The sequence below is a fragment of the Echeneis naucrates genome, chromosome 17 (genome assembly GCF_900963305.1).
Source record: "Echeneis naucrates chromosome 17, fEcheNa1.1, whole genome shotgun sequence".
Lineage (NCBI taxonomy): Eukaryota > Metazoa > Chordata > Actinopteri > Carangiformes > Echeneidae > Echeneis > Echeneis naucrates.
In genome coordinates, this window is record NC_042527.1 from 14,438,591 (window position 1) to 14,463,160 (window position 24,570).

Below are 24,570 nucleotides of genomic sequence, written 5' to 3' on the forward strand. Positions count from 1 at the left end.
CCTGTCCAGTTTGTAGCCCGACCTTGCCCAAGATGACATCTTGGGATTGGCTCCAGCACCCCCTGTGACCCTGGTGGATAAGCGGTTCAAAATGAAATGAAAAATTAAATGTATTAATATCTAGTTATATATTTATTTTGCACCAATATTAACAAATATAGCAATTATGTTATTGGTCCTGTGTTGCGCCTAACCTTTGACAAAATGAGTGGTGTTGGTACTAATGCCTTAAACATAAATTGATGGCAAATCAAGTTTCAAAACATAGAAAACAATATTAACTATACATGCAGAACTTCTTTGCACGCATTGCATGTATCTCTGACTGCGCCTGTCCATCCTTGCTGCCCTAGCTTCATTACGCGTACCTGGTGTTGACAGTGATGATGAGACCAAGACTCCTTCTCCATCACCCCATCATGGTCGGTCCCGTCCTCCGTCCCTCATTGCTGACTCCTCCTCAGAGTCAGACGAGGGTGATGCCCGAGGAGAGGTGAGATATGGAAATCAAAGTGGATAAAAACTTGCTTACACTGTATGAGAAATACAAGATCTGCATTAATAAACTGCTTAGTCACTGACTGGATTTAAATAATGTTATCATTTAGTGAAATCTCTTCATTGTCAAACATACATGTTTACAGATGTTTGACATCTATGTGGCAACAGCTGACTACAACCCAACTGTATCAAGCAAAGAATCAATCTCTCTGAAGGAGGGTCAGTATGTTGAGGTTTTAGACTCAGCTCATCCACTCAAATGGTTAGTTCGGACTAAGCCAACCAAAACCACCCCATCCCGGCAAGGCTGGGTCTCACCTGCCTACTTGGACAAGAAACTCAAAGTACGTCTCAAGACTGTAGCCACTGATCAACAACGAGATTTTGAAAATCTTTTCATGCATGTATTGTTGAGAGGCCTTAACACAGTTAAATGGTTTCAAAAATGTGTATTTCAGCTCTCAGCTGAAACAAGTGACCTTCCAGAAACATGTACAGAGGAGGTGTCAGAGGGTGAATACAAGAAGAAATTGTTGTACGTACCTATATCCACACCTATGAAGCAAATACTGGAATCAAAGGAGACATCATAACCACTCTCTTTTTTTTTCCATTTCATTTTAGCCAAATGTTACAAGAGCTGATTAATGGGGAATCAGAGTACGTACGGGAGATGGGCTTCTTCACCTCCCATCACCTGAAGCATGCAGACACTTCTGATGCACCGCCTGATGTCAGCAGCCAAAAGGAAACCATTTTCAGGAACATTGATGACATCAAATCTTTCCATAGCAAGTAAGCTCACCTCTTCGTTGCTAGTCCTTTTGGTCAGCTATTTTAAAGGTTAGGTAAAGAACAGGCACATTTCACAGACTACTCGTTCTCTTTTCTGGAAAATGTACTCAAAGACAAAAAGATTATGTCATCACTGCATTCACTTTATAACAAATTTGATTCCAGGGCATTCCTCCCAAAGCTGAATGACTGTGACACAGATGATGATGTAGCTATGTGCTTCTTGAAGAACAAGGAGGGCTTTGAAAAGTACCTGCAGTACCTTGTTGGTCAGAGTGAGGCAGAAGCTGCTGTCAGTGACAAGACTGTTCATCACTTCTTCAAGGTAGCACAACTCTGCTCAGAGCTATCACATGCAATGTTTCCAAATTTAAACTCATTGCTTTTTTCACCTCTAAATTTACCAAATCAAACATATTTTTGACCAATTCAGATTACTGGTCGCGCCGGCCTTCATATTATTTACTTTATCGTAATGAACGTTTGAATTCAAAAGCCTTCCTTTCATCACATCGTAGGAGTACTCAGAGAAAGCCCAGGCTAGTGCAGACCCTGCAGATCCCCCTGTACGCAGCATCAATGCCTACCTCCACCAACCACTGGAGAGGATTCAGAAGTACAAGGCTTTCCTCAAGGTGACATGTTCAGTCAGCTCGTTGGGATGTGTAACCTGCATGAAAGACATTTACCGTTCAAACCTGTCACCTCATTTAAGTTCAATTTTCTGCTCTGCTGTCTTCAGGAACTCATTCGAAACAAGGCAAGAAATGGTCAGAACTGCTGCCTCCTGGAAGAAGCTTATGCAATGGTGTCTGCACTCCCCCAGCGCTCTGAGAACACCCACCATGTCTCCATGATCGAAAATTATCCCGCCACGCTGGAAGTGCTTGGAGAGCCAATTAGACAGGTGGGACAATAGGCTTGATTTAGTGTTTTACACTTAATGTATAACTAAGTCCAAATTCTGAGACCACATCACTATATCTTTTTTTGCTTTTTGCATCAGGGTCCCTTCCAAGTGTGGGAGGGAGCGCCTGGAATCAGGACGTCCTCTAGAGGTCACCATCGCCACGTTTTCCTCTTTAGGAACTACTGTATAATCTGCAAACCTAAGAGAGACAGCAACACTGATACACAAGCATATGTCTTTAAGAACATGATGAAGGTAAGACTTTTAATATAATCATGCATCTTTTCGTTTTAAAAAGATGGCATTCTTTCAAAGTATGTCATTTTCCCTAATCAGCGGCCTAAATGATTCTCTTGGTGTTCTCCATCTTGTTGCAGCTTAATAACATTGATGTGAACGAGACTGTGGAGGGTGATGACCGTGCTTTTGAAATCTGGCATGAACGCGAGGACTCTGTAAGAAAATACACCTTACAGGCCCGAACCATCACAATCAAGAACTCATGGCTGAGAGACTTCAGAGAGCTGCAGCAGCGATACAGCATGCCAGCATGGAGTGAGTGGAACACACACACACACACACACAAGTCAAACTTTTTCTGTATCTTGTTTTCTTGTTTATCACATTGGAAAATTCAAACATGCCCTTTTTTTTTGTTTGTTTGTTTGCTTGTTTTATAGGCCCCCCTGACTTTGATGAAATTCTGGCAAACTGCACAGCAGAGCTGGGTCAGACTGTTAAACTGGCTTGCAAAGTCACTGGAGTACCCAAACCAGCGGTCACGTGGTATAAAGGTATGAAATTTACACCATGTTTTTTTTTTTTTTTTGGTCATTTGCTCTAATGGATCATATAGAGTAGTGTAGACCAAATGTGTCATTAATACAACGGTTTACATGTTTACACAGATGGACGCACAGTGGAAGCAGATCCTCATCACATTATCATTGAGGATCCTGATGGCTCCTGCACTCTGATCCTGGACAACATGACAGCTGAAGATTCTGGCCAGTACATGTGCTTTGCCACAAGCTCTGCAGGCAATGCCAGCACTCTTGGAAAGATCACAGTTCAGGGTAAGTGGCATAAATTATGGTTGTCCTTAAAAAGTATGAGTCCAAAAAAAAAAAAAAAAAACTCTGATGTTTTTGTTCATAGCTATAATTTACCACAGGAAACAGCTGTAGCATGTTAAAGCAGCAGTTAGACCAAAAAGACTTGGTGCTTAGTGACCAAATATTTTTGTCTTTTTTGGCTGCTTCAGAGAAACTTGCTTCAACACAATCTTTTCAAGTGTTAAAGGAAGTAATATATTTTTGTGTGTTTGTCGCAGTGCCTCCTCGTTTTGTAAATAAAATGAGGAATGCTGTCTTTGTTGCTGGTGAGGATGCACAATTCACCTGTGTCATACAGAGTGCCCCCACCCCCAAGATCAGGTATGGACATTTACTACTTTGAATTTGGCAAAAAAAAAAAAATAAATAAAATGATAATGTTATCATAACTTTCTGCACAAACCTGTTAAAGGTGGTTCAAAGAAGGCAGGCTGCTGACTGACCAGGAAAAGTATCAGACCTACAGTGAGCTCCGGAGTGGTGTTCTGGTCCTGGTAATAAAAAACCTGACAGAGAGAGACCTGGGACACTACGAGTGTGAGGTTGGTTGGTTAATAATGCTAATACTAAATGATGTGAAGATTTTTTTTACTTAAAGGCTCTAAGGCTGTTCATCAATTGGCAACAATGCATCATCTTAAAGCGTCTGTAATGCGTCCCTGCTGCTTTCAGCTGTCCAACCGTTTGGGAACTGCTAAGTCTGCTGCTGATTTAGTCCTACCCTCTGCTGGGGCTCGGACCGGCGAACAGGCCATCACTATTGAGGGTAGGACCAATTGTTTTGGATAGAATAATTCTGTATATTCTCAAAAACTGGAAAAGCTATCCTTACAGTTTATTTTAATGTAGGTTAGCTAAGACCAGCTAATCTTACTTATTTCTTTCCTTTCCTCCTTAGTTACCGAGCAGGAAACAAAAATACCGAGGAAAACCATCATTATGTGAGTGCAATTGGACTAAATTGACCCTTGTGCTTCTTTGACACACGTTATTTTTGGCTTTACTGTGTAGGCATTGCTTGCTTAAACAGAATTAGGCCTCAGAGGAGATTTTGAGAACTAAAGCAGTGTGTGGTCGCCTCTTTGGCCCCATGCATGCATCTCTGTGTTGTATTTAAAGCCTGAGTGCAAAGGACTGTTATAATGATGATGAAAGGATGTGATCTTTTCACCAGGGTGCTGTCTTCTTTAACTGGTAACTTTATTATTGCAGTTCCTTATACGGCATTTATGTTACCTTCAAGTCACTTTTATTTATATGGTTTCATATTGCAAATCATAAATTTGCCTCAAGAGTGCTGAGCTGCATAGATGAAATGATGCTTTCAAAATAGACATGACTAATTATATAAATAGCTTGATTACTGTTTAGAAAAAAGTTAATTCTGCTGTGCTTACATCCTTTTAACCACAGTAATCAGTACAGAATGCTGCGGGACGTACATGCCAAGTGTTTCATTAATATCAGACAGCCCAGTTTTTGGGGAGTCACATTTTCCTAATTAGTTGCATAGCTCCATGTCACTTGTATGACTTATGACTTAAACCGAGCAGCTGATTTATTGGTGTGAAAACTCCATCCAGCCAGGCAATTAGTATATATTCATCTGTAGTACTGACAGAGCCTGTGATCTTTTTAATGCAGTGAGGAGACGATAACCACTGTGGTGAAAAACCCACGAATGCGGAGGCACAGATCGCCCGGCTTGACTGTTGCTGGAGCCCACCGCTCTGAGACTTCCACCCCAGAGCCGGCTGCTTCAAGGCTGAGAAGGGTGCCCACTCCAAGAAAGACCACCATCCCAACCCTTTATGTCACTCAGCCGGAAGGTGCTGAGGCCAAGGTCATGGAAAGCAAACCCAGGTGGGTTGAGGTAGAGGAGGTCATCGAGTACAAGGTCAATAAATCTCCGAGGCTACCCAGGAGGAGAGGTGTCTCACCTGCAGCGTCTGATCGTGCAGCCACTCCTTCCAGACCTAAGCGGTCTCCTCCAGAAAACCCAAACGCTAACAACTCCAACAACAAGCTGGTGGAGCAGGCTCAGGCTGAACTGTCTGGAGATGTGAACAGCCAGCCACTCTCTTGGGAAGAGGAGGAGGAGGGTAACGCGCCCTCTGGCTCTGCCTATGGGGAGCCACAGGAGGTCCTAACCGTCCTCACTCCAGCAGGAGAGGACAGCGATGACCTGGATGATCAACAAACTGTCATCTTTGAGCCTGATGATGAATGTAATGACCATGATCTGCTGAGGAAGCAGGAGCCTAAAATCCTGAAAAAAGGAGATCGTGTTTTGACCCTTGAGGACTTGGAGGATTATGTTCCGGAAGAAGGAGAGACCTACGGCTCCTCCAATGTAGTCACTGAAAAGCCCTGTGAGATCTCTGTGCTGCAGAGGGAAATTGGCGGGTCCACAGTGGGACAGCCAGTGCTCCTGAACGTGGGGCGGCCTGTTGTGGTGCCGAGGCAGAGGAGCAGCTTCTTCAGTCGCTTCAAGGAGCACCTCTCCAGCAGTCTTTTCTCATCGCCTGTCCCTCCAGCCAGCGGAACGCGATCAAGGACGGAGAGGCAAGTCCCCATCCAAGTAAGCCACGCAAAGCTGGAGGTGAAGCCTTCATACTGCTCAGAGGTGCAAAGAGGTGAGGGTAAGCAGCAGAGCTTTAAAACTAAGGTGTCAACTCAGACCTATGGCTACACCTCAGTGGGAAACCCAGTCACTCTTCAGATTAGCGATAATCAGAACCAGTAGAAGCAAACATTTTTAATTTGGTACCACAAACCCTCTGAGTCTTAAACAGGGACATTTCTGCTTACATATTGAAAAAACAAACAAACAAACAAACATATCCTAACCTCAAGAATCTTTTCTGCATTTGACGGACCATTCCATTTTGAAGCTTCCCATCAGAAATAAGACTCACCTGGAGTCTTTTTTTTTTAATCAAATGGTCTCTAGACTAGGTGAGTTGGAATGTCACTGTAAGCATGTTTCAGTCCAATGTCATTCGGTTACAACGGCTATATGTCATGTATGAGTTGTACAATGCAGCCGATGGACAGAAGCTAAAAAACTAAGACTGACATTTATTGGCAATTTCATTGTCTGTTGTTGAGCTGAATTTGTTTAATCACATTTCACTCATATATACTTTTACAAATCGATGATCCCTGACCTTCATTATTATCAACTTCCCAGGGATTATCTGTAGTGATGGCTCTTCTCGTATTCATAATCAGATAGCTATGTAGTTACACAGATATACATATTTTTCAGTTTTACTTTTGTACCCTACAAGAAAAGATAGCTTTTGCACTTTTGCTGGACCTGGGATTCCTGGATCAGCAAATGTTGGAGTTCATATTGATTTAATCAGTTCACTTTCTTTTCAGTATTGCTTTAAGTAAACTTACACGTGCAGTGCTGATTATGTAAAACTAACCACAGAATTACTGAGACTGTTGCAGCTCAAGGGCTGTTGTCCAAGTCTGAACATAAGTGTACGATCAAATTCTAGTGAGTTCGGTCAAATCAGTCGTACCATTGTTTTTGAATGATTACTTCGTGCCAAGCTTTTACAAATGTGACATTTCTACAAGCTAATCGTTTGGTAGGTGAACGGTTTTACATCAGATCTCTAGCTGTTTAAGTGCATCTGTTTGTAGATGTTTACAATTCATTGTGAATCAAACATTTTACTCTTTGATTTTATCTCTCAATGCAGCCCAATGACCTGTGACCTCACAGGATATTCATATTTATTGTTATTTAGAAGAGTGACTGCATGTATTTGCTTTTCCAGAGCATATGTGTTAATCCAAAGTAATCTGACCCATCATGTCATATTTGATCACACACACACACACACACACACACACACACACACACACACACACACACAATGTACTTGAGCTCAGAATTTACTTCCTTTTCAATGAAAATCTTGATTAGAAAATCTGCCTCCTTAGAGATGTGTGTTGCTGGTGTTGTTGAAAGGTGTTTTAAATAGGAGCGAGAATCATGTAATGTAATAATTACGGCACTAACAGATTATAATTGCTTGTATTGTACATGTGTAGTTTTTGGAAACGTGAGATACTGTGTTAAATCTGAATTAAATAAACTGCAAATACGTTTATTTCAGAAGCCTTACTTGCATTACGCATACAAATATTACACTAGGATCATGTTTTGCAATTTATTGGAGTTTCAACATGCAATATAGTCTTACTGCTGGATCCATAGATACACTGATAATTTTATATAGAAAGCTTAATGTTGTGACGGGTGGTTAAGATTGGCGGGAAAATCAGGACTACGTACATCTCAAACCATTTTATGTGACATTTGCACAGTTATTCAGACAGATGAAAAATGAACATAAAGGAATACCGGAAAACGACTTGTCAGTTTACAATACAAAGGCTTACAAATGTGTTCTTAGCTGTCAAGCAAAACTTTCATTGTGCTAAATTCTGAATGGTAGAGGAAAAAAAAGAGAAACGTGCCATTCAGTTTGTCTTAAAAGCTTTCATTTTCGTAGGAATCAAAATAGTCCATCAAATGTTATTTTCTCTACAGCTGTGGCTGCAAAGTGACTGTAACACAATATAAAAGTTCTTATAACTTTACAACTGTAACAAACAGTTCAATTGACTGGTCAGCCATCTCCCAAAAATTTTTTGTAAGCCACATTTTTTCATCTGTCAAAGGATTTAATCCTATTATAACACTATTCCTATGGTGTTAGCACACTATGTGGCCATTTACATAAGTCTTTTTAGTAAAAGCTAAAAAAACCAACATTGGAATAGTTTTATTATTTAAACAGTACAGTTAACTTGCATGTATCTCTTGTGACTAAACTATTGACATGATTTCCATGTTTTCACTGTGTCCATCACGAGTACATTTTGACAGTTATTTCATCAACACAATTGCACAAAATAACTTTTTACACATTAAGAGTACCATAACTCCGGCCACTGACTAACATAATGAAATACATAACTTCAAAAACCAGTTTATCCGCAAAATGGAATGAGTGATGTCACACTGTGCTTTCATTACGGTGAGACGGCCAAGCACAGTAACTGTTTATTATCTTCAGTGAATCCTGCTGTGCCACTCATGTCACATAAGGACTATTGGAGTATCCTTTTTTTCCCATATAAAAGAAAATAAAAATATAAAAAGTACTTTTGTCTGTTACAAAAAAAAAAAAAAGAAGAAATTTTCACTTTACAGTATGCTATTGTTCACCTCTAAACTATGTAAATTCTACACAGACCACCATCTGTGGGAATGTACACAACTGGAATGGAGGTCTGTGGTGTTATAAGGAGTGGCTGGGTGGAGCCAGGATTGCTGCAGTTTCTTACGAAGACATGTTGATTTTCTTAACCAAATTGATTTCCTAAAAAAAGAAAAATATACAAATTTCACATTAGTCCAAACGGATTTTTTGCATGAAATAAATCAGACAGCCTAAGAAAATGTTTGCTGAAATACAGGTAATGGAATCATTACATTTGCCTTAATTTTCCCTGAAAAGTTACTTTAAAAGTGTTTACAACAACATGCAATGCAGCCTTTGCACAAAGCGTCTACACTTGGATGCACACATACTTCACTTACTTTTATTAATTTTACAGTTAATGGCTGACAGAGGCAGGCTTCTCATTTTTATTGGATAACCTTTGCCTTCACTGACTGAGATAACTTTCACTGGTAAATTTAGATCAGCTGCAGCTTGCTAACATAATCTATACTTAATTATTCGGGAAATCTGCCTGCAGCTGGCTACAGCTGTGCAAACCATTATCCAAAGATAGATGGGACCTGCTGCATCTGATAATGGTAAGTTTTCATTGCTTAAATAAAATGTGTGATTTCAAAATATTTTTTGGGATGTGTAACTCAAATTAAAACTATGATGAAGTGTCATGTAAATGTGTATTCACAGTAACTCACCTCAACAAGAGCCTCTCTTAATTTTCCATAAGCATCCTCCAATTTGTCATTGACAATGACAACATCAAACACACCTGGCTCTTTACCTGAAGGAAGGAGGAGTTTTTCTCACTTATTTCTCATTATTTAAACACCTATGTGGTTTCAAAGTGTTTCTGAGCAAGCTGTTAATACTTACTAAACTCCATCTCCACCCTTGCTGCATTTAAACGCCTGCAAAGGCTCTCCTCTGACTCTGTATTTCTGTCTCTTAAACGTTTTTCCTGCAACAGAAGACGTTTAGAAGTGTAAAGAAACAGCTTTGTACCCACAGGAGTGTTCTAAATGTGAACACGGCTTTTAGAAAGAGAATTTTGTTTTGTTGTGCTCGTGTTCTCACCAGGAGTGCCATGGACGGTGGCTGGATGGAGATGTAGATTGGATTGAGGTCAGTGCATTTGATGTTCTTCACACCCTGCATGTCGATGTCAAGTATACAGATGAGGTTCTTGGCCTGGACGTCTTGCACGGCGGCTTTACTCGTCCCATACAGGTTCCCGGAAAACTCTGCATTCTCAATGAAGTCGCCATTGTCGATGCTTGCCTGCATGACCTCCCGCGTGACATAATGGTAGTCTGAAACCCCAGAATAAGAACATGTGCAGAAGAAAATATTACAAAACTGTTGCGGAAATGTATAAATGAGTTTTTAAAATCGTCACAAAAAAGGAAGAACGCCACCTTTGCCATCCTCCTCTCCGGGTCGAGGATTTCTCGTTGTATCTGGAGAATGATGAAATGATGACATTTAGGTGAAAGACTTTAATTGGATTTGAACCTACAGCTAAAAGTTAAATTGCATGGTTAGTGTGATACCTCAATAGTTACCAATTTTGTAAAAAATTTGTAAACCGTTAAGACCATTTTTTTTAAACAAAATTAAAACAAAATATGTGGCTCCAGCTACTTAAATCAATTGTTTACTTGTTTTTGTTTCATATCATTGTCCTTTAAATATCTTTCGGTTCTTTCGAGATACAAGGAAATTAAAAAAAAAAAAGAAAAAAAAGAAAATCGTTTTACAGACTGATGAATCTCTGGAAAATAACTGGTATGTAAGCCAATCATCACAGTGCAGCTCTGGTTTACGTTTTAGAAAGTTTTGTTTTTTTTTTTTTTGCTTGATTGGCACTGCCACAATAGCCACTCATCTGGAGCTACAGGTTTGATGATGCCAACTGAAAGGAATCCTTATTGTCTTCCTGCTGACTCACTTACGAGAAACGCTGAAGCCAAAGACGTTGTCATATTCCTTCATGAGCTTCTTCAGCAGAGTGCTCTTTCCTGCCCCAGAGGGGCCACTCAGCACCACAGGCCTGGGTCCAGCCATTGCTGAAAGAGGCAGAAAAATGAGCGTTCAGCATGAGCAAAAAGATGTTGATGGGGAAGGACGATACATCCCAACATCTGGAAATCAAACAAAGCATGAGCCATGATAGCACCATTTGTGACGCACAAACATGTCTTAAGGCTTTACAATATTACAGCAGCAGTTAACTTGTTTAGACAGACCTTGCCCTGGTAAGAAGGAAGAAGATGATACAATGATAACGGCAGAGCAAATTTTGGCAGTAACTCTCCCACAGGAACAACAGCAATCAACATGTTAGAAAGCTGTGGGGTTGCCATGGTTGGAATAATCCCTCCCTAATTTGAGAGCCTGCTGCACACAATGATAGCAATAACCGAGGACTAAGCACAAAACTGCCTCTAGTACAGATACAGCCTCATATTCAAGTAAGTGTAAAACGTGACCATTTAAAATGAGATTTATCAATGTGACTACATCACAGGCGACCTGGCTAACAAGTGGGATAAAGCAGTTGAGTTGAATTACAGTTCATAAAGCCTGTAAACTTTAATATAGTACCTACAACCATATCTCTACACGGACAAGACTGTCTGTTACATCAAACTCAAGAACCCTGCTGACATTAAGTACTGCTTCAAAACTCAACCTTGAACCTTTTTACTGTGATGTCAAAAGCAACTTTTTTCAATTCATTAGCAGTAATAGTTACATAATTAATTCTGCTCAAGTAAATAATAAACTAAGTCCCATAGTGTGCCTCCTTACCTTTGCACATACAGTGCAGGTAGACATTCAAGTGAGCAGGGCAGGTGTGAATGCGTGTGGGTTGAAGGTATACAAGAGAAAAAGAACAAGAGGGCAGGGCCATGTTTACACACATGACAAGTCTCTGTCGTCAAGGGCATTGTTTATTTATGTACCTAAAAATGAGGTAGTCAATATGACTAATAATAATAAAAAGTAAATTATGCCTAAAACCAAAAGCACATTTCTTTATACTTTGGCATGCTCTGTGGTCTTGTAGTAAAACAGTATGAAATGAAAACATGAGGAGCCTTGTTTCCAGGCAGACCAGATGCAGTAAGGTTTTGTTTGCAGGTGCAAATGACAAGAGACATTCTCCATTGCCTCTTGAATGCTTTCCAAGGACAGCAACTCAGACAATTAAAGCTGCAGGTGTCCCTTTTTCAGAGCTCAGTGAAGAGTAAAGAAGCTCAACATTTTCATTCTTATTTTAGAATATGTTAGACCCACCCAACCCTGACCAAATACCCAATCCCCCATTTCCATATTTAAAGCTTTCCACAATTCTATTGAAGCAATTTACCACAACTAAGTTGGAGCACAGAGCTAACCTCTTATGTGACCTCTTCTACTTGGATTAGTGCTGCGTGAAGGAAAATGGGAGACACGAGTTTAAAATCAATGTGGACTGACACTTATTGGAAGCTGGGCTGTGCCTAACTTAAACTCTGAAATGAATCACATGTGACTGGTATCTTCTTGTCGCCTAAGGCAAAGTCATGTGAGAGCTCTTCAACCTGAGAGCTCTGCACATTCACTTGGAGAGCTGAAAAAATATATACAAAAAGACACTCTAGTGCTGATTGGCCTGATTTTTCGAGACAATTTATTGTATTTTAATAACTAAATAATCATATTGTAACTGCTCTAGGTAAGCAAACCTGGGCCTTTAGGTTTGCTGGTTGACTTTACAGTTATGGGGGTACATTATTTAACACTTGTTTTGTTCCACTCGCGTCAGAAAGCTGTCAACAATAAAACTGAAGCATTAGCCGTGATCTGGCAAAATTAGGGTTAAACTACGTGCAATATTGCATAATGGGAACTGAATCCAGCTCAGTAAACAACCATCTCAACCTTCAGCATCAGTGAAGAAAAAGAGTCAGTCAGTCACCCCAAAATGAAAGACTGGGGCTGATGCTAGGGACAATTCAAAACATGGGGACATAAAAAAAAACAACAACAACAACAACAGACAAGTGAATAAACAAACAAATATCCTCCTTCTTACCTGAAGATAGCCTGGAAAAATATCTCGCGTACATCGGAAGTTACGTTAGTCTAAGATTGTGAGCCTTTGTCCGGAGGGTTTCTCTCCCTCCTCCGCTGCGAGAGCCATTAGGGAAACAGGGGCTGCCTACGTCATCACTGCGGGTCACAACATTATATGTCACGACGAGTGCGACACAAAACAAGATAAACGTCAAGTTTTTCTAACATTGGCCAAAGAGAAGCACCGTGCTGGAGACGAAGGTGTTTTGGGTGTATAAAAGCTACGTTCCTCCTTTGAGACGAAGACTAGCATCCTATCGGTGACTGTTATCGCTGTGATTTTGTTTTCAGGGCGGAGTGACGTGTGCATGATAGCTTGAAGGCTGTTTGACTCAACTATTCCTCGTTTGGGATGGTTGGGGTTGTTGGAAATACGAACACAAGCAGGATTTGTTGCTCCGCTGGTTTAAGTGCTCGGAATAAAAATCTCCGCCAGGAAGCACGCTGTTCCGACCTATAGGGAAGGTTTAACCCGGCGCTAAGTTTCCCGGATGAGCGGACGCTGAAGGCCTCGCCAGTCGCATCGTGGCTAAACAGTTAGCCGGCTGAAGCGGCGGCCTGCAGTTCTTCATCCAAAAAAAAGGGGAGACTGACTAAACATGTTCGGTTCTTCAAGATCCGGAGGGGTGCGAGGAGGCCAGGACCAGTTCAACTGGGATGACGTGAAAGTCGATAAACACAGAGAAAACTATCTCGGTAAGTCGAAAACGCCATCTCGGCTATCGGCGCAAATGTTGCTAATAGCCACCTGCTAACTTTCAACTGCCAGACCAAGACACGTGAACAACACACAACAGCTCCTAATGCTTCACACGCAGCTTTGGCGTACCTTTTGTTGTAAAGTCCTTCATTCGACAGTGTGTGGGAGTGTGTCGTAGTTCCCGTTTTCCTCCCTACAAGCTGCAGGTCTCAGCAGTCATTACTGCCCTCTCCCTCAATGAGCGGACACACGCAGCCTGTTTGCTGTGTGAGCACACACGGCTGGCAACTGCAGCTGTGACAGAAAACAGGACAACCCTCTCCGTTTGTGTGCGGGTTAAACAAACACACTAAAAGATATGAATGCACTTAAAAAGAAAAAAGAAAACAACTTATCCTCACGGTTACTACTCCACCATCGGCAGAGGCTTTCTGACTTAGTGAAGGGTGTAAAGGATCACAATGTGTGGATACACTTTTGTTCTTCAGCCATAAACGTTCACCGAAACCAGCATTCTTTTAATAGTCATCACAAATGAACAACCGGGTATCCCCTCAGACTCACAACCGGAAAGTCTGGTCCATCGCCAAGCAGGCTTTCAGCGTGGGGGCAGTTTTGTGTGTTTGGGTATTTGATGTGTTACAGTACAGAACAAATAATTAGTCACTGCATCTGGGAGGGGTTCATATAATTACCATTATCATAATTAATTAATAACATTACTTTGGAAGGGTTAGGGTGACCTCTGTTGACATTGAACACTGAATGAAACTGCCAGTGATCTTAAATAATTTCATTTGTTATGATTTTCTGTTATTGTAATAGAAATTCTGCACCGGTATTCACTCCATATTGGGCAAATCCACATTTTTACCACTCACTGTTGTTTCCAGGGAACTCTTTGATGGCACCGGTAGGAAGATGGCAAAAGGGTAAAGACCTGACGTGGTATGCAAGAGACAAAAAAGGCAAGGCAGGTTCTTCCAGAGAGGATGAGCTTGCTGCCGTCAAAGCTGCAGAGCATGAGGCACTGATGGCTGCCCTGTATGTATAACTTCCTAAAAATTATTTGAAAAAGAAATTTAGGCATAGTGATGAATAGAATTAATTTTCCCTTTCTGTTCTAAATTCAGAGGGCACAAGAATATAAAAAGACAGCCAACTGGCCTCACCAAAGAAGTACGTTACTGTGTAAACTTCTGCATTTAAGTTTGTGACAAAATATGCTCTAATATTTTAATCTTATGAATTTTATCCAATTTTGATAATAGGACCTTGCAGATGTTTGCAGGAGGGAAGAGGTTGATGGTGAGGAAAGAAACGTGGACCGTGTCTCAGGCTTGGGGAGCTCTAGGTGATTTTTTGTTTGTTTGTTTGTTTTTTCTCCTCTCAGTAAGAAAACGTGTTTCTATTTTTGTAGACTGACAATTTTCCTATTGACATTCAAGTGGTGCTGAGAGAGCTACTTGTCTGTGGTTGTGATTGTGATTGTAAAGTGCTTTTTATTTACAAGTGCTTTTCTATTTACAGTGCAGGGTCAAGGAAGATGTTGCTGTCACAAAAAGAAAAGGAGGCTGCAAAGATAGGTTTACCAGTTTTTACTGTAAGTGTTTTTCCTTTCCACAACCTTTTAAACATCAGTAAACAGAGAGGGGGGGTGGGATTCTTAATATATTGATATTGATCATGTTAATGTGTGATGGACACAGGGGACATGTAGTTTGATAATATAACAGCTAAGAAGTTTATTTAATACAGTCTGCATGAAAGAAATTGTGTCTTTACAGCACTATAAGACTGAGGGTCGTCCTGAAACCCCAACAACAAGAACAGCAGAGAGTGTAGCGAAAGAGGAGATAGAAGAACGGTATGTATGCATATTTTTACTTGCCATTCAGTTCATACTCCAGGCTCAAAAAACCTTGAATATTTAATTCTACTCAGGCAAATGTGGGGCTCTATTGGGTTTTTTATGTTTATTGAATGAGAACTATCTTCACTGCTCTTTTTTTTTTTTTTTTACCATAGGCAGGAGAGCAAAAAGAGGAAGAAAGAAAAGAAGAGCAAAAAGGAGAAAAAGAAGAAGGAAAAGAAGAAGAAAAGACAAAGAAGAGTCTCGTCCTCAGACTCAGATGACAACAGAAAGAGGTCAGTTCATCTCTCAGAATTTTTCCGTTGTTAGCACTAGAGGGCACCAAGACACTGTCCTAAATACAGCAGCTTGAATCTTTGTTTCCCTTTAACCAAGAAAATAGATAAATTAGTTAGCTCATGTCTGTAAATCATGAGGGATATGAATAATGCAATTTATGTACTTCAGTAATTTGTGCTCATGAAGCAGTATTTGATGGTGGAGTGCAGATTTCATTTTAAGTAACTGGCTGTTCTGTGTTCAGTTCCAGCTGTCATTTAGTATTTTCTGTGGATGTCACCTCAAAGCTCATCAGCTACTTCTCTCTCAGCGCCACATCTTAGACCATCCCCAATGCAATGTTAGTCATTGATTGTTTCCCTTTACTCTTCAGACACAGAAAGGACCACCATCATCATAATCCATCATACCATAGTCAGAGTGGAGCCAGACTCCATGACAGCGACTCAAGGGGGGTAGCAAAGGCTGAGCGACAGCCCTCCCACCCATATCATCGACAGCAGCGGCATGACACAGACTCATCTGGTGGGGGGTCCCCTGTCTCCCGTAACCCCGCCAGCCATAAGATGACCCCTGCTGGCGCAGCAGAAAGCCACAGGCGGCGCCATGACACAGACTCAGACAACTAATGTTCCCCTCCCTGAATTTTTAAAGATCTATAATGCAAGAGAACGCTCCACAGCAGCGCGACTGGCCCTAAAACTCTCATTCACCCTGAGCAAGCCAATAGACTGATGATGGAGACGGGTTAATGTGTCCTGCCTCGTGTTTTAACCTCTGACCCAGCAAGTCCATCAGTTGGTCGTGGGACAGTGTTTTTTTGTCATTTTTGGTTGTGTTCAACAGGTTAGTAGTATAACAAATTCTGCATGACAACACCAATACTTTGATGTCCTGGGCTGTTTTAGTTTTCATTTTTCTCAGATTAAAGCCATGCAAGACACAACAGAGTGTGAATGGCAAATGAATCATTTATTCCACTGTGTTGCCTTTATGGCTGTAATTGCTCAGGAAATTTATAAATAATTTTTTGTTGCTGCACAAACGTGTATTGTGAGCCAGAAGATATTCATGTATAGTCAATCTAAATATAAATATTTCAAGTTTTTTCTATAGCGAAAGTAAATGATTTTCAAAAATTGTTAGATTTGATCATAATCTTTTTGTATCATAGAGATTAAACTATAAACATGATATTACAGAATCAATGATTTTATGATGTGCTTTTAACCAAAGTGGAGTTTTTGATGGTTGCAGCAAGTTATCGCCAGCACAGAGCATCATAAAACAATAGTCACACAATGAAAATACTCAGAATGGGGCTTTGTGGCTGCCTCTTCCAAAATTAAGACTACATTTAAAAATTAATTGGGTATGTTTCTTCTAGTGTTTTTTTGTTGTTTTTTTTTTTTTTCCCAAACTCAAGGATGCTCCTTGATGCCTGCCTCCTTGGACACCTCCATCCCACTGCGCTTCTTGCACTACTCAGCAGCTATGGTCTTTCTTTTTCTCAGTCAAGCCAGCACTCCTTAATCCTTCACCGTTCTAGGGTGAGCTCCCTGACTGGTGCGATACCATTGGAATGCTCTCCACTGGTCATAATAGAGTGTAGTGTTTGCATTTGTCCTGAATTGGTCTGAAAGAGGGTATTCTGCTGGCTGGCACCTGGGGGGTGCACTAAAAAAGAGCAAGGCATTCATAAAGAAGAGTGCAAAAAACCAGGCTGGTCTTTTTATATGGCCGAGTACCGTTAGACCGCCACACACAAACCAAGCTGATGGAGCAGCAGGAGAGGAGGCCAGACAAAGCCACCCCATGAGGGACCCGAGACTCGAACTCCCTCTCCTTCCACTGCCACCATACTCTCCTGCCATGTTTTATAGGCTTGGCTGCATTAACCACGGCAGCCTAATCAACCTGCAAGAATGCTGTCCTAAATTGCCACCCTGACACAATGTGAAGCGGGGTATGTGCTCCGCATTAATTCTTTAACTCAAATGTTGGGTGGTTTCCACCACCTTGGGACATCACCTTTCATCCTGGGTCAAAAGGTGATCACACCAACAGTTCACTCTGACATCAGTATCAGGTATTCTGTGATATCACAACATTGTTTCCTGAAGTATAGTAAGATACTGTTAGTTGTATCTAACCTAAACCATCAAAAAATTCCCATCACTCTACTTCAAAGATAAAAATATTAGTTGCTCAGTTTTTTGCAAACATTGAGAGAAGCTACATCATCCAACTTAAGTATATTTCAGTATATTTATTGCATAGCGTGAAACAATCAGCTTGAGACATTTTTCTCCAGTCGCTTTAATTACAGTGCTTTTTTTCCCCTCACAAAACAAAACTTTACAAAAAAAAAAAAACATGAACAAACTTAAGATTAATATAGTCTTCAACCATTTAGACAATTATAATTCAAAAAATGTTTAATGCAACCCAGAGAATCTTAAGAGCAATAAAGTAACACCCACACCTTTAAGAATTGAAGGGGCAAAGTGTATTGGTTAACAAGGCAAATGTAGGATTTTCTGTTTACTCCAAAGACATTGTGCTGCAAAGGAAGTGATAATGGCACCGAAGTACAAATGTCACAGAAACGGATTTTTCCATCAAAACAATTTCCCAGAATATCATTAGTTTAAGAAAGGCATGACTTTCTAGAGTCATTACTGACTCTAGGATGTTGTAGTGTGCAACTCCTTTAGTGACTACTACCTCACACAGTTTACACATGTATTCAGTGGGGTAACAGCTCCTGTTCAGACTAATGATGTAAACACCCAGTAAATATGCATGCCCTTCAAGAACAGAACACATCATGCAGTTTTGCTAACAAGTATATTAAAAAGGCAGCACATGATCAACCTGAGACTCAGAAATACAAAACCCAACACTGACACAACAAACTGCCTTTCAAACCTCTGCAGAGAAGGTAGATAGGAGATCATTGCATTTTTCAGTTCAAGCCAACACACTGTATACCAACAGCTGGCAAGTGTTCACAGACAAGGAGTTCTCAATTTGGTAAAGTCAGTATAAATAATATACCAGTGTTTGCTAAATGGTAGTTTAGGGACAGGTACATGTAGTCACTGGTTAAAGTAACTAAAGATCAGTGTATAATTCAGTTTTTATTTATTTATTTTTTTAATTAAAAGGCCCTTGTGGATCCCTCTACAGTACATGTGACAAGAGAATAAGTTATCAGATTGCATTGAGGTCCTGGAGCCAACATGTGCTGGTAAATTCTTACTCATTTCCTCCCTTTTCTTTTTCATGGCTGCCACTCAGAGAGAAAATATTGCCATGGTAGGATCGATGAGCTGCCCCATTACTAATATCTATTTACAATTACATAAAATAAAAAACTGTTTTACAAGAATATATTAACCCCACCACTGGCCTGTGTGTTTGTGGTAATAACAGCTGAAGATATGGCAGCTTCCAGTAGGTTTTTTTTTTTTTTTTTGGGAGGGGGGGGGGGGGAAGTGTAGCTCAGTTTTACAACACCTTGAGAATAGCAATGTCGGATTGGGTGGAGTAGGACAGCTCTGATTATTAATGGTTCTTCAGCTGATTCGACAACCAATCCAGCCCTTCATAGAGACCATCCCCGGTGGTGGCACAGGTTGCCTGGATGTACCAGTGTCTGTTGCGGAGGGAATGAAGATCCATCTTGTCTGTGAGTTCTGCAGCATTCATAGCATTTGGAAGGTCCTACAAGTGATAAACGAACATTAAAAGCACCACCCCGTGATTACAAGAAGAAAAAAAAAACTAAACAACAAAACTAATAATAATGAAATAAATGAATAAAATGTGGATGTGATATATCTGTCTTCATGAGATTAAAGTACTTACTTGTTTGTTGGCAAACACTAATAACACAGCATCACGCAACTCATCCTCTGCCAACATTCTCACAAGCTCTTCACGAGCTTCTGTACATCTCTCTCTGTCATTGCTGTCAACAACAAAGATTAGACCTGAAACAAGAGCAAAAGGGTAACAAGTTATTGTGTGGGTGGATCTTTTCAAATAGAAGAGTGGAATTTTTGCTGAATATTTATGCATATTAAAAAAATATATACAATGAGATTGCTTTTCAGAAAACAAATGTCAGACAATAAGTTCTTCATATATTTAAACTTACCCTGTGTATTCTGGAAGTAATGACGCCACAGTGGACGAATTTTGTCTTGACCGCCAACATCCCATACTGTGAAACTGATGTTCTTGTACTCTACTGTCTCTACATTAAAACCTGAGAGGACAAAGAATTATCACATTGATAACAAATTGAATACTAATAAGGTATACTTGTCCACAAGAAAAGTATTGTTCTGTGTGGTGTCAAACGCAACACGGTCCATATAAAAGCAAATTATCTCATAGCGTTTGACTTACCTATTGTGGGAATGGTAGTCACAATCTCTCCAAGTTTTAGCTTGTACAATATAGTTGTCTTTCCAGCAGCATCTAGACCGACCATGAGGATCCTCATCTCTTTTTTCCCAAACATTTTAAATAATCCTGCAAACATATTCCCCATGGTTGCTGGTGGTTGGAAGCTACTTTGACCAAAATAAACCTGTGGAGGAACAGATTCACAGATCATTTGTTGAAACGAGGGAGTTCTGTAACAGACAAGAGGTTATTAACAAAGGAGTTCAAACTTGCTTCAAATTTTTTGGATAAAAGTTTTGTTCATTTGTCAATTAACAGAAATACAGAAGTTCCTGTTTTCTTAATAAGTCTTATGTCACTCCAGCTTCGCAATTATCAGGGTTAGTTACTTATCTTTGACTCATGGGATAAACAGCTGAGTTTGAGCATTAAGTAAAAACCTGTAACCATCAAGTTCTATTTTATCCCCAAATTCTGTTATTGTATACGAATGACATTTGTGTCACAAAACATCGCTTATTCTCAGGGGGACTTTTAAAAAGACAAACCAATTTTAAAATAATATAACCCAATTTCTTTCTCTAATAACCTGGACTGAACACAGACAAAGAGCCTTTAGCCATTTCTTTAAACAGATAAAGATGGCATAAGTGGCATCAATGTGTCCATGCAGGCCAACAATAGTTGATATTTTGTTCAAATGCGGCTCGTGTTTTCAGACATGTCAGTTCCAGCATGATTACAACTTGAGAAACTGACTGAAAGTCTTGTGCTCTCTTCAGTGTCTTTTTCTTGTACCCAGTTTGAACAGTCTTTGATAACACAGGAGCAGCCATGGATCACATACACACAGCTGATCATGTGACTAAAGTAGTGACCATATAACACCTTACTCTTTCAATTTAGGGTGGGTGGCTGTTTTGAGCCAATGCTTGTTTTAAGTTGAACTGCCATAAATACACTTTGTCATTGTCGACAAACACACAACTCGAAAGGATGGAGCTGATCATGTTGTCGCTGTTTCTGTGACCTGCTGAGAGCTGAGACGAGCCGCCCTCCCCCTCCCCGGTACAGGAGAACTAACAGCTACCCTGCTCCAAGATGTTTTCATGAACCAGCTTGCTGTTCGCACGTTAAACTCGATACCACGACTTTCGCAATGCCACAATGCCAGCTCATGAGGGTACCGTTTACTCACCGAGCTGCCCGAGGACGTAAACAAACGACAGCGTTAGCTTAGCAATGCTAACACGCGCCCGTTTTCATCCTTTCTAATTAATTACCTCTCAAGACAAGCTTAGAGATCCTTTGTATGCTGACACGACGCAGACATTGGTATTGACTTTGACAATGAGCGAGAATGTGAGCAAACACAAACAACCGTCAGCCTGAGGCGAGCCGGCTAGCTGTCGTTGGTCGGTAAAGTTAGCTCGTAGCTGAAAGTCGATGTGTCTCCTGACGTGGAAACGGTCAGCCGGACACTTTAACTTTCGAGCGCGTAGCTTTTTTTTGTACGAGTGAAAATGGGCAGCAATTCGGCTTTGTTAGAGTCTTTCTCTTTGCACTTACACGGTTTGTATATCTCCTTCCTTCTTCAAGGCGTTTCCTTCCTCAGGAAAATGGCGACAGTCTGACACGTCAGAGGTTCCGCTCGTGCTAAATTTCCGTGAACGTCATCAGTGCGGGACATTATCGCCCCCTGTGACCGAGAGGGGAACTACACCCCAATGGGACGGCTCAGTGTTCAACATTTCCAAGTTGGTCATTGGTTAACTAACTTCTAACACCCCTTTTTTGCTTTTATAAATATCTAATAAACGTTTTTTTTTTTTTATCAAGAATTGTATCTACTTGTCAACAAGTATAGTTCTGATTATTCTCAATAACACACACAATCACTTAAGGATATATATATATATATATATATATATATATATATATATATACAACTACACAAATTAATAAAGCATTACAGGATTTGCAAACCAATCACACAAGTAAAGCTTTTTTCACTATATTAATACCAGAAAACTGTATTTTCCTGTCATGTGTCATGTGTATACTTGAAAATAAAGTTGTACAAAATGTGTAAATGCTCAACCTGAAGGGTAATTTTAATAGTTTCACAAAATCTAATAGACACACACACATATATTCATTTTAAATCATTCATAACCAATCTATCTAGATAGATAGATATAGATATAAATGAACATATACAGCAAAATAGTTAAAATGTTGAATGCAATACAATAATTATATGATGTCAACAAATGTTGTGAGGCATATCTAATAACAAAAAAGAGATTTCTGCACAAACTAATGTGATATATATGTGTATCTAGTCTAATGTTGATCTACTGAAACACATGGAAACTTTCTGTATGTTTCCTTGATAAAACCTGTAAAGTGCCGATCTATAGCCGGTCAAACTGTACAGTCCAAACCAACTTAAATCTGCGCTTTTTGTGTTTGAAATCACTTGAAATAGCAATTTCCACTTCTTTCAGGTCCACTACCAGGCCATTAAGAAAACATCCAACTGCGTTGTTGTTGGGCAGTTAAATTTTAACCAGGGTCAATTATGCCTGTTCACCCAGTAGAGAAGAGTGGGAGAGAACAGCAGGAGGAAAGATGGGTCTATGGCTGGTGATGGACCACACAGTGAAGGCTCATAATACTGTCTCATTCTGCAACCATAATTTGTGGTTATGCCCTGCCAAATGCCTGAGAGATTGCTTTCAGCATATTCTCACAGCAACTGCTGTCTTCTTATGTGTTTAGAAGGTGTTTACTGAGGTGTTTAGATTCTTCTACAGTGACACGTTCGACAAAGTCAGACAGCAAAATTGTACCGTCTTGTATTGTCAATTTTCAATCAGCAACTGTTGCATATCTAAATTTGCTGTTGTTAAATACTGAAATATTTCAAATCTGGTTTCATTGGCACAAAATCATCAACACAGCACACTGGTATCAAAAATAATACCCCAAAATATTATTAAAACCAGACAACTTTTTTTTTAAAACAATCAAGGAAGCAGATATGAGAGAATAAGATATATTTGAAATAACATAAAAGCTTGCTGCTGTGAATAAAATCTGTAAACCATAGTCTTTGTCAAACTTTTTAATTAACTTGTGGGTGGGAGAGTTTAGCAAATCTGAGGTTCAGATATAAATGCGAGTTGTACCAACAAGTTAAACGAATAAAGTCGCACATACCTAACAAAGCGTTTCACTCTACCCTGTGTACGATAAGCACGTAAATCTGAACTATAATTATTTTCTGAAATGATGTCTTACACCACACAGGATACTGCTGTTGCTCATCAACTACTGAGCATCCTCACCATAAGCTGGGTTATGTTCTAGTAGCATCAGTGTGGCTAAACTCACAACCACCAAGTCAGCACCGTATTCACAAAGGACAGTTTGACAAAAAAGAGAAGAAATTTATAGCTCTAAATTGTATGTTTGGTTTAGTTATCCACCATTCAACATGACCAAAGCCAAACCCACAATCTTCCCTTTGCACTGGCAGAGCACAGGTGCAGGTGCAGAGGTGTGACAACACAAATCAGGGCAAACACATCCAATGAAACCTACTAAAATGATATTTATCATTGCTGTGTCTTCTGATGCACTTTTAGCCAAATCACATAGCTATTTTCTTAGATAGTCCCATTGCTGGAAAAGGATAACCTGCAGGCTGTTGTCTTATAAAATGAACATTTTAAGTTTCATTGAGGCAGACACTCTGCTAAATAATCTCATAATGTAAGAATCTCTCCTTTTGAACAACCTCTCATTTGTTTTCACAGCTATGCAATTTTGAAAAAAAGCATGTTTTATTGGGCTTGTATTAATATAATATGGGTTTGCAACATACCATGTCTGAGCCGAAGTTACAGTAGAGATCCCTGATGTGCTAAATCCAACTTTTCATGTTCAACAGGTAAACATAGCAATAATATCCATTTGAAGGGATCCTCTCCTTCATCCGTCTTCCTTTCGGCTTCATATCTCGCTAGATACTGACAGTTGTGATGTGTGGACAGAGGACTAGAAATAGTAGACAGTAGGGGGTGTTTATATCACACACACACACACACACACACCCTCCAAGCTCACACACAAACACACAAACAAATTCTAATGGCCACACACACGGTACACTCCTTAAACTTTCTTTGTCGCTTGCGCAAATGCGTGCGTATAGACATTCAATTGCACTTTTCTATTTTTTTCTTTCTTTTTTTTTTTTTTTTTCTTTCCAAATGTGTCCTCAAACCACCTTTTCCCACCTGGGGGCCATCGCCCCAGTAGGGACAGCTACAGCAGAAATGTAGTGATTTTCAAAGATGTAATCGCCAAAGAGAAATATACTTTTGGTGAATTTTTGGGAAACATACTCAAACTCCACCATCACCTGAGAGGCTGCATCACTCATGCCCAAATCAAAGTGAATTTGAAGCTGATGTGCAAGGCTTCTCTGCAGTTTGTGAATGGATGAGGGCTGACAAGGGGCCAAACAGGCTTTGCAGTAGGAAGTGGGTAAGGATCTCAGTAGGGGCCTTGCT

At 40.1% G+C, this 24,570-nt stretch overlaps 4 protein-coding genes across 5 annotated transcripts in view; 2 read left to right on the forward strand and 2 right to left on the reverse strand.

The window, feature by feature from the left end:
* Positions 1 to 7,448, forward strand: part of obscnb (obscurin, cytoskeletal calmodulin and titin-interacting RhoGEF b) — a 47,478-nt gene extending 40,030 nt beyond the window's left edge. For both annotated transcript variants that reach the window (XM_029525648.1, XM_029525649.1), the window contains 16 exons: positions 354 to 493; positions 645 to 845; positions 960 to 1,036; positions 1,126 to 1,296; positions 1,462 to 1,621; positions 1,815 to 1,931; positions 2,039 to 2,203; positions 2,303 to 2,461; positions 2,584 to 2,761; positions 2,887 to 3,000; positions 3,115 to 3,282; positions 3,540 to 3,642; positions 3,734 to 3,863; positions 3,994 to 4,087; positions 4,220 to 4,262; positions 4,966 to 7,448. In XM_029525648.1, coding sequence (XP_029381508.1) covers positions 354 to 493; positions 645 to 845; positions 960 to 1,036; positions 1,126 to 1,296; positions 1,462 to 1,621; positions 1,815 to 1,931; positions 2,039 to 2,203; positions 2,303 to 2,461; positions 2,584 to 2,761; positions 2,887 to 3,000; positions 3,115 to 3,282; positions 3,540 to 3,642; positions 3,734 to 3,863; positions 3,994 to 4,087; positions 4,220 to 4,262; positions 4,966 to 6,067 — 3,122 coding nt within the window. In that variant the 3' untranslated portion in view covers positions 6,068 to 7,448. The remainder of the gene's footprint in view (positions 1 to 353; positions 494 to 644; positions 846 to 959; positions 1,037 to 1,125; positions 1,297 to 1,461; positions 1,622 to 1,814; positions 1,932 to 2,038; positions 2,204 to 2,302; positions 2,462 to 2,583; positions 2,762 to 2,886; positions 3,001 to 3,114; positions 3,283 to 3,539; positions 3,643 to 3,733; positions 3,864 to 3,993; positions 4,088 to 4,219; positions 4,263 to 4,965) is intronic.
* A 668-nt stretch (positions 7,449 to 8,116) lies between these two features.
* guk1a (guanylate kinase 1a) lies at positions 8,117 to 13,918 on the reverse strand. The gene is made up of 9 exons (XM_029525652.1): positions 13,818 to 13,918; positions 13,546 to 13,710; positions 12,676 to 12,812; positions 10,547 to 10,660; positions 10,010 to 10,051; positions 9,669 to 9,904; positions 9,468 to 9,552; positions 9,290 to 9,375; positions 8,117 to 8,732 (listed from the first exon to the last, which is right to left on the reverse strand). The coding sequence occupies exons 3-9, from the start codon at positions 12,707 to 12,709 to the stop codon at positions 8,694 to 8,696; spliced, it is 636 nt and encodes a 211-aa protein (XP_029381512.1). The 5' UTR covers positions 12,710 to 12,812; positions 13,546 to 13,710; positions 13,818 to 13,918; the 3' UTR covers positions 8,117 to 8,693.
* On the forward strand, positions 12,819 to 16,514 carry c17h1orf35 (chromosome 17 C1orf35 homolog). The gene is made up of 8 exons (XM_029525650.1): positions 12,819 to 13,412; positions 14,310 to 14,460; positions 14,550 to 14,595; positions 14,688 to 14,770; positions 14,947 to 15,019; positions 15,204 to 15,283; positions 15,445 to 15,564; positions 15,942 to 16,514. The coding sequence occupies exons 1-8, from the start codon at positions 13,316 to 13,318 to the stop codon at positions 16,195 to 16,197; spliced, it is 906 nt and encodes a 301-aa protein (XP_029381510.1). The 5' UTR covers positions 12,819 to 13,315; the 3' UTR covers positions 16,198 to 16,514.
* A 2,517-nt stretch (positions 16,515 to 19,031) lies between these two features.
* Positions 19,032 to 21,581, reverse strand: arf1 (ADP-ribosylation factor 1). The gene is made up of 5 exons (XM_029524497.1): positions 21,559 to 21,581; positions 19,988 to 20,171; positions 19,734 to 19,844; positions 19,442 to 19,566; positions 19,032 to 19,297 (listed from the first exon to the last, which is right to left on the reverse strand). Exons 2-5 carry the CDS (start codon positions 20,130 to 20,132, stop codon positions 19,139 to 19,141), a joined length of 540 nt encoding a protein of 179 aa, XP_029380357.1. The 5' UTR covers positions 20,133 to 20,171; positions 21,559 to 21,581; the 3' UTR covers positions 19,032 to 19,138.
* Between the last annotated feature and the right edge of the window lie 2,989 nt (positions 21,582 to 24,570).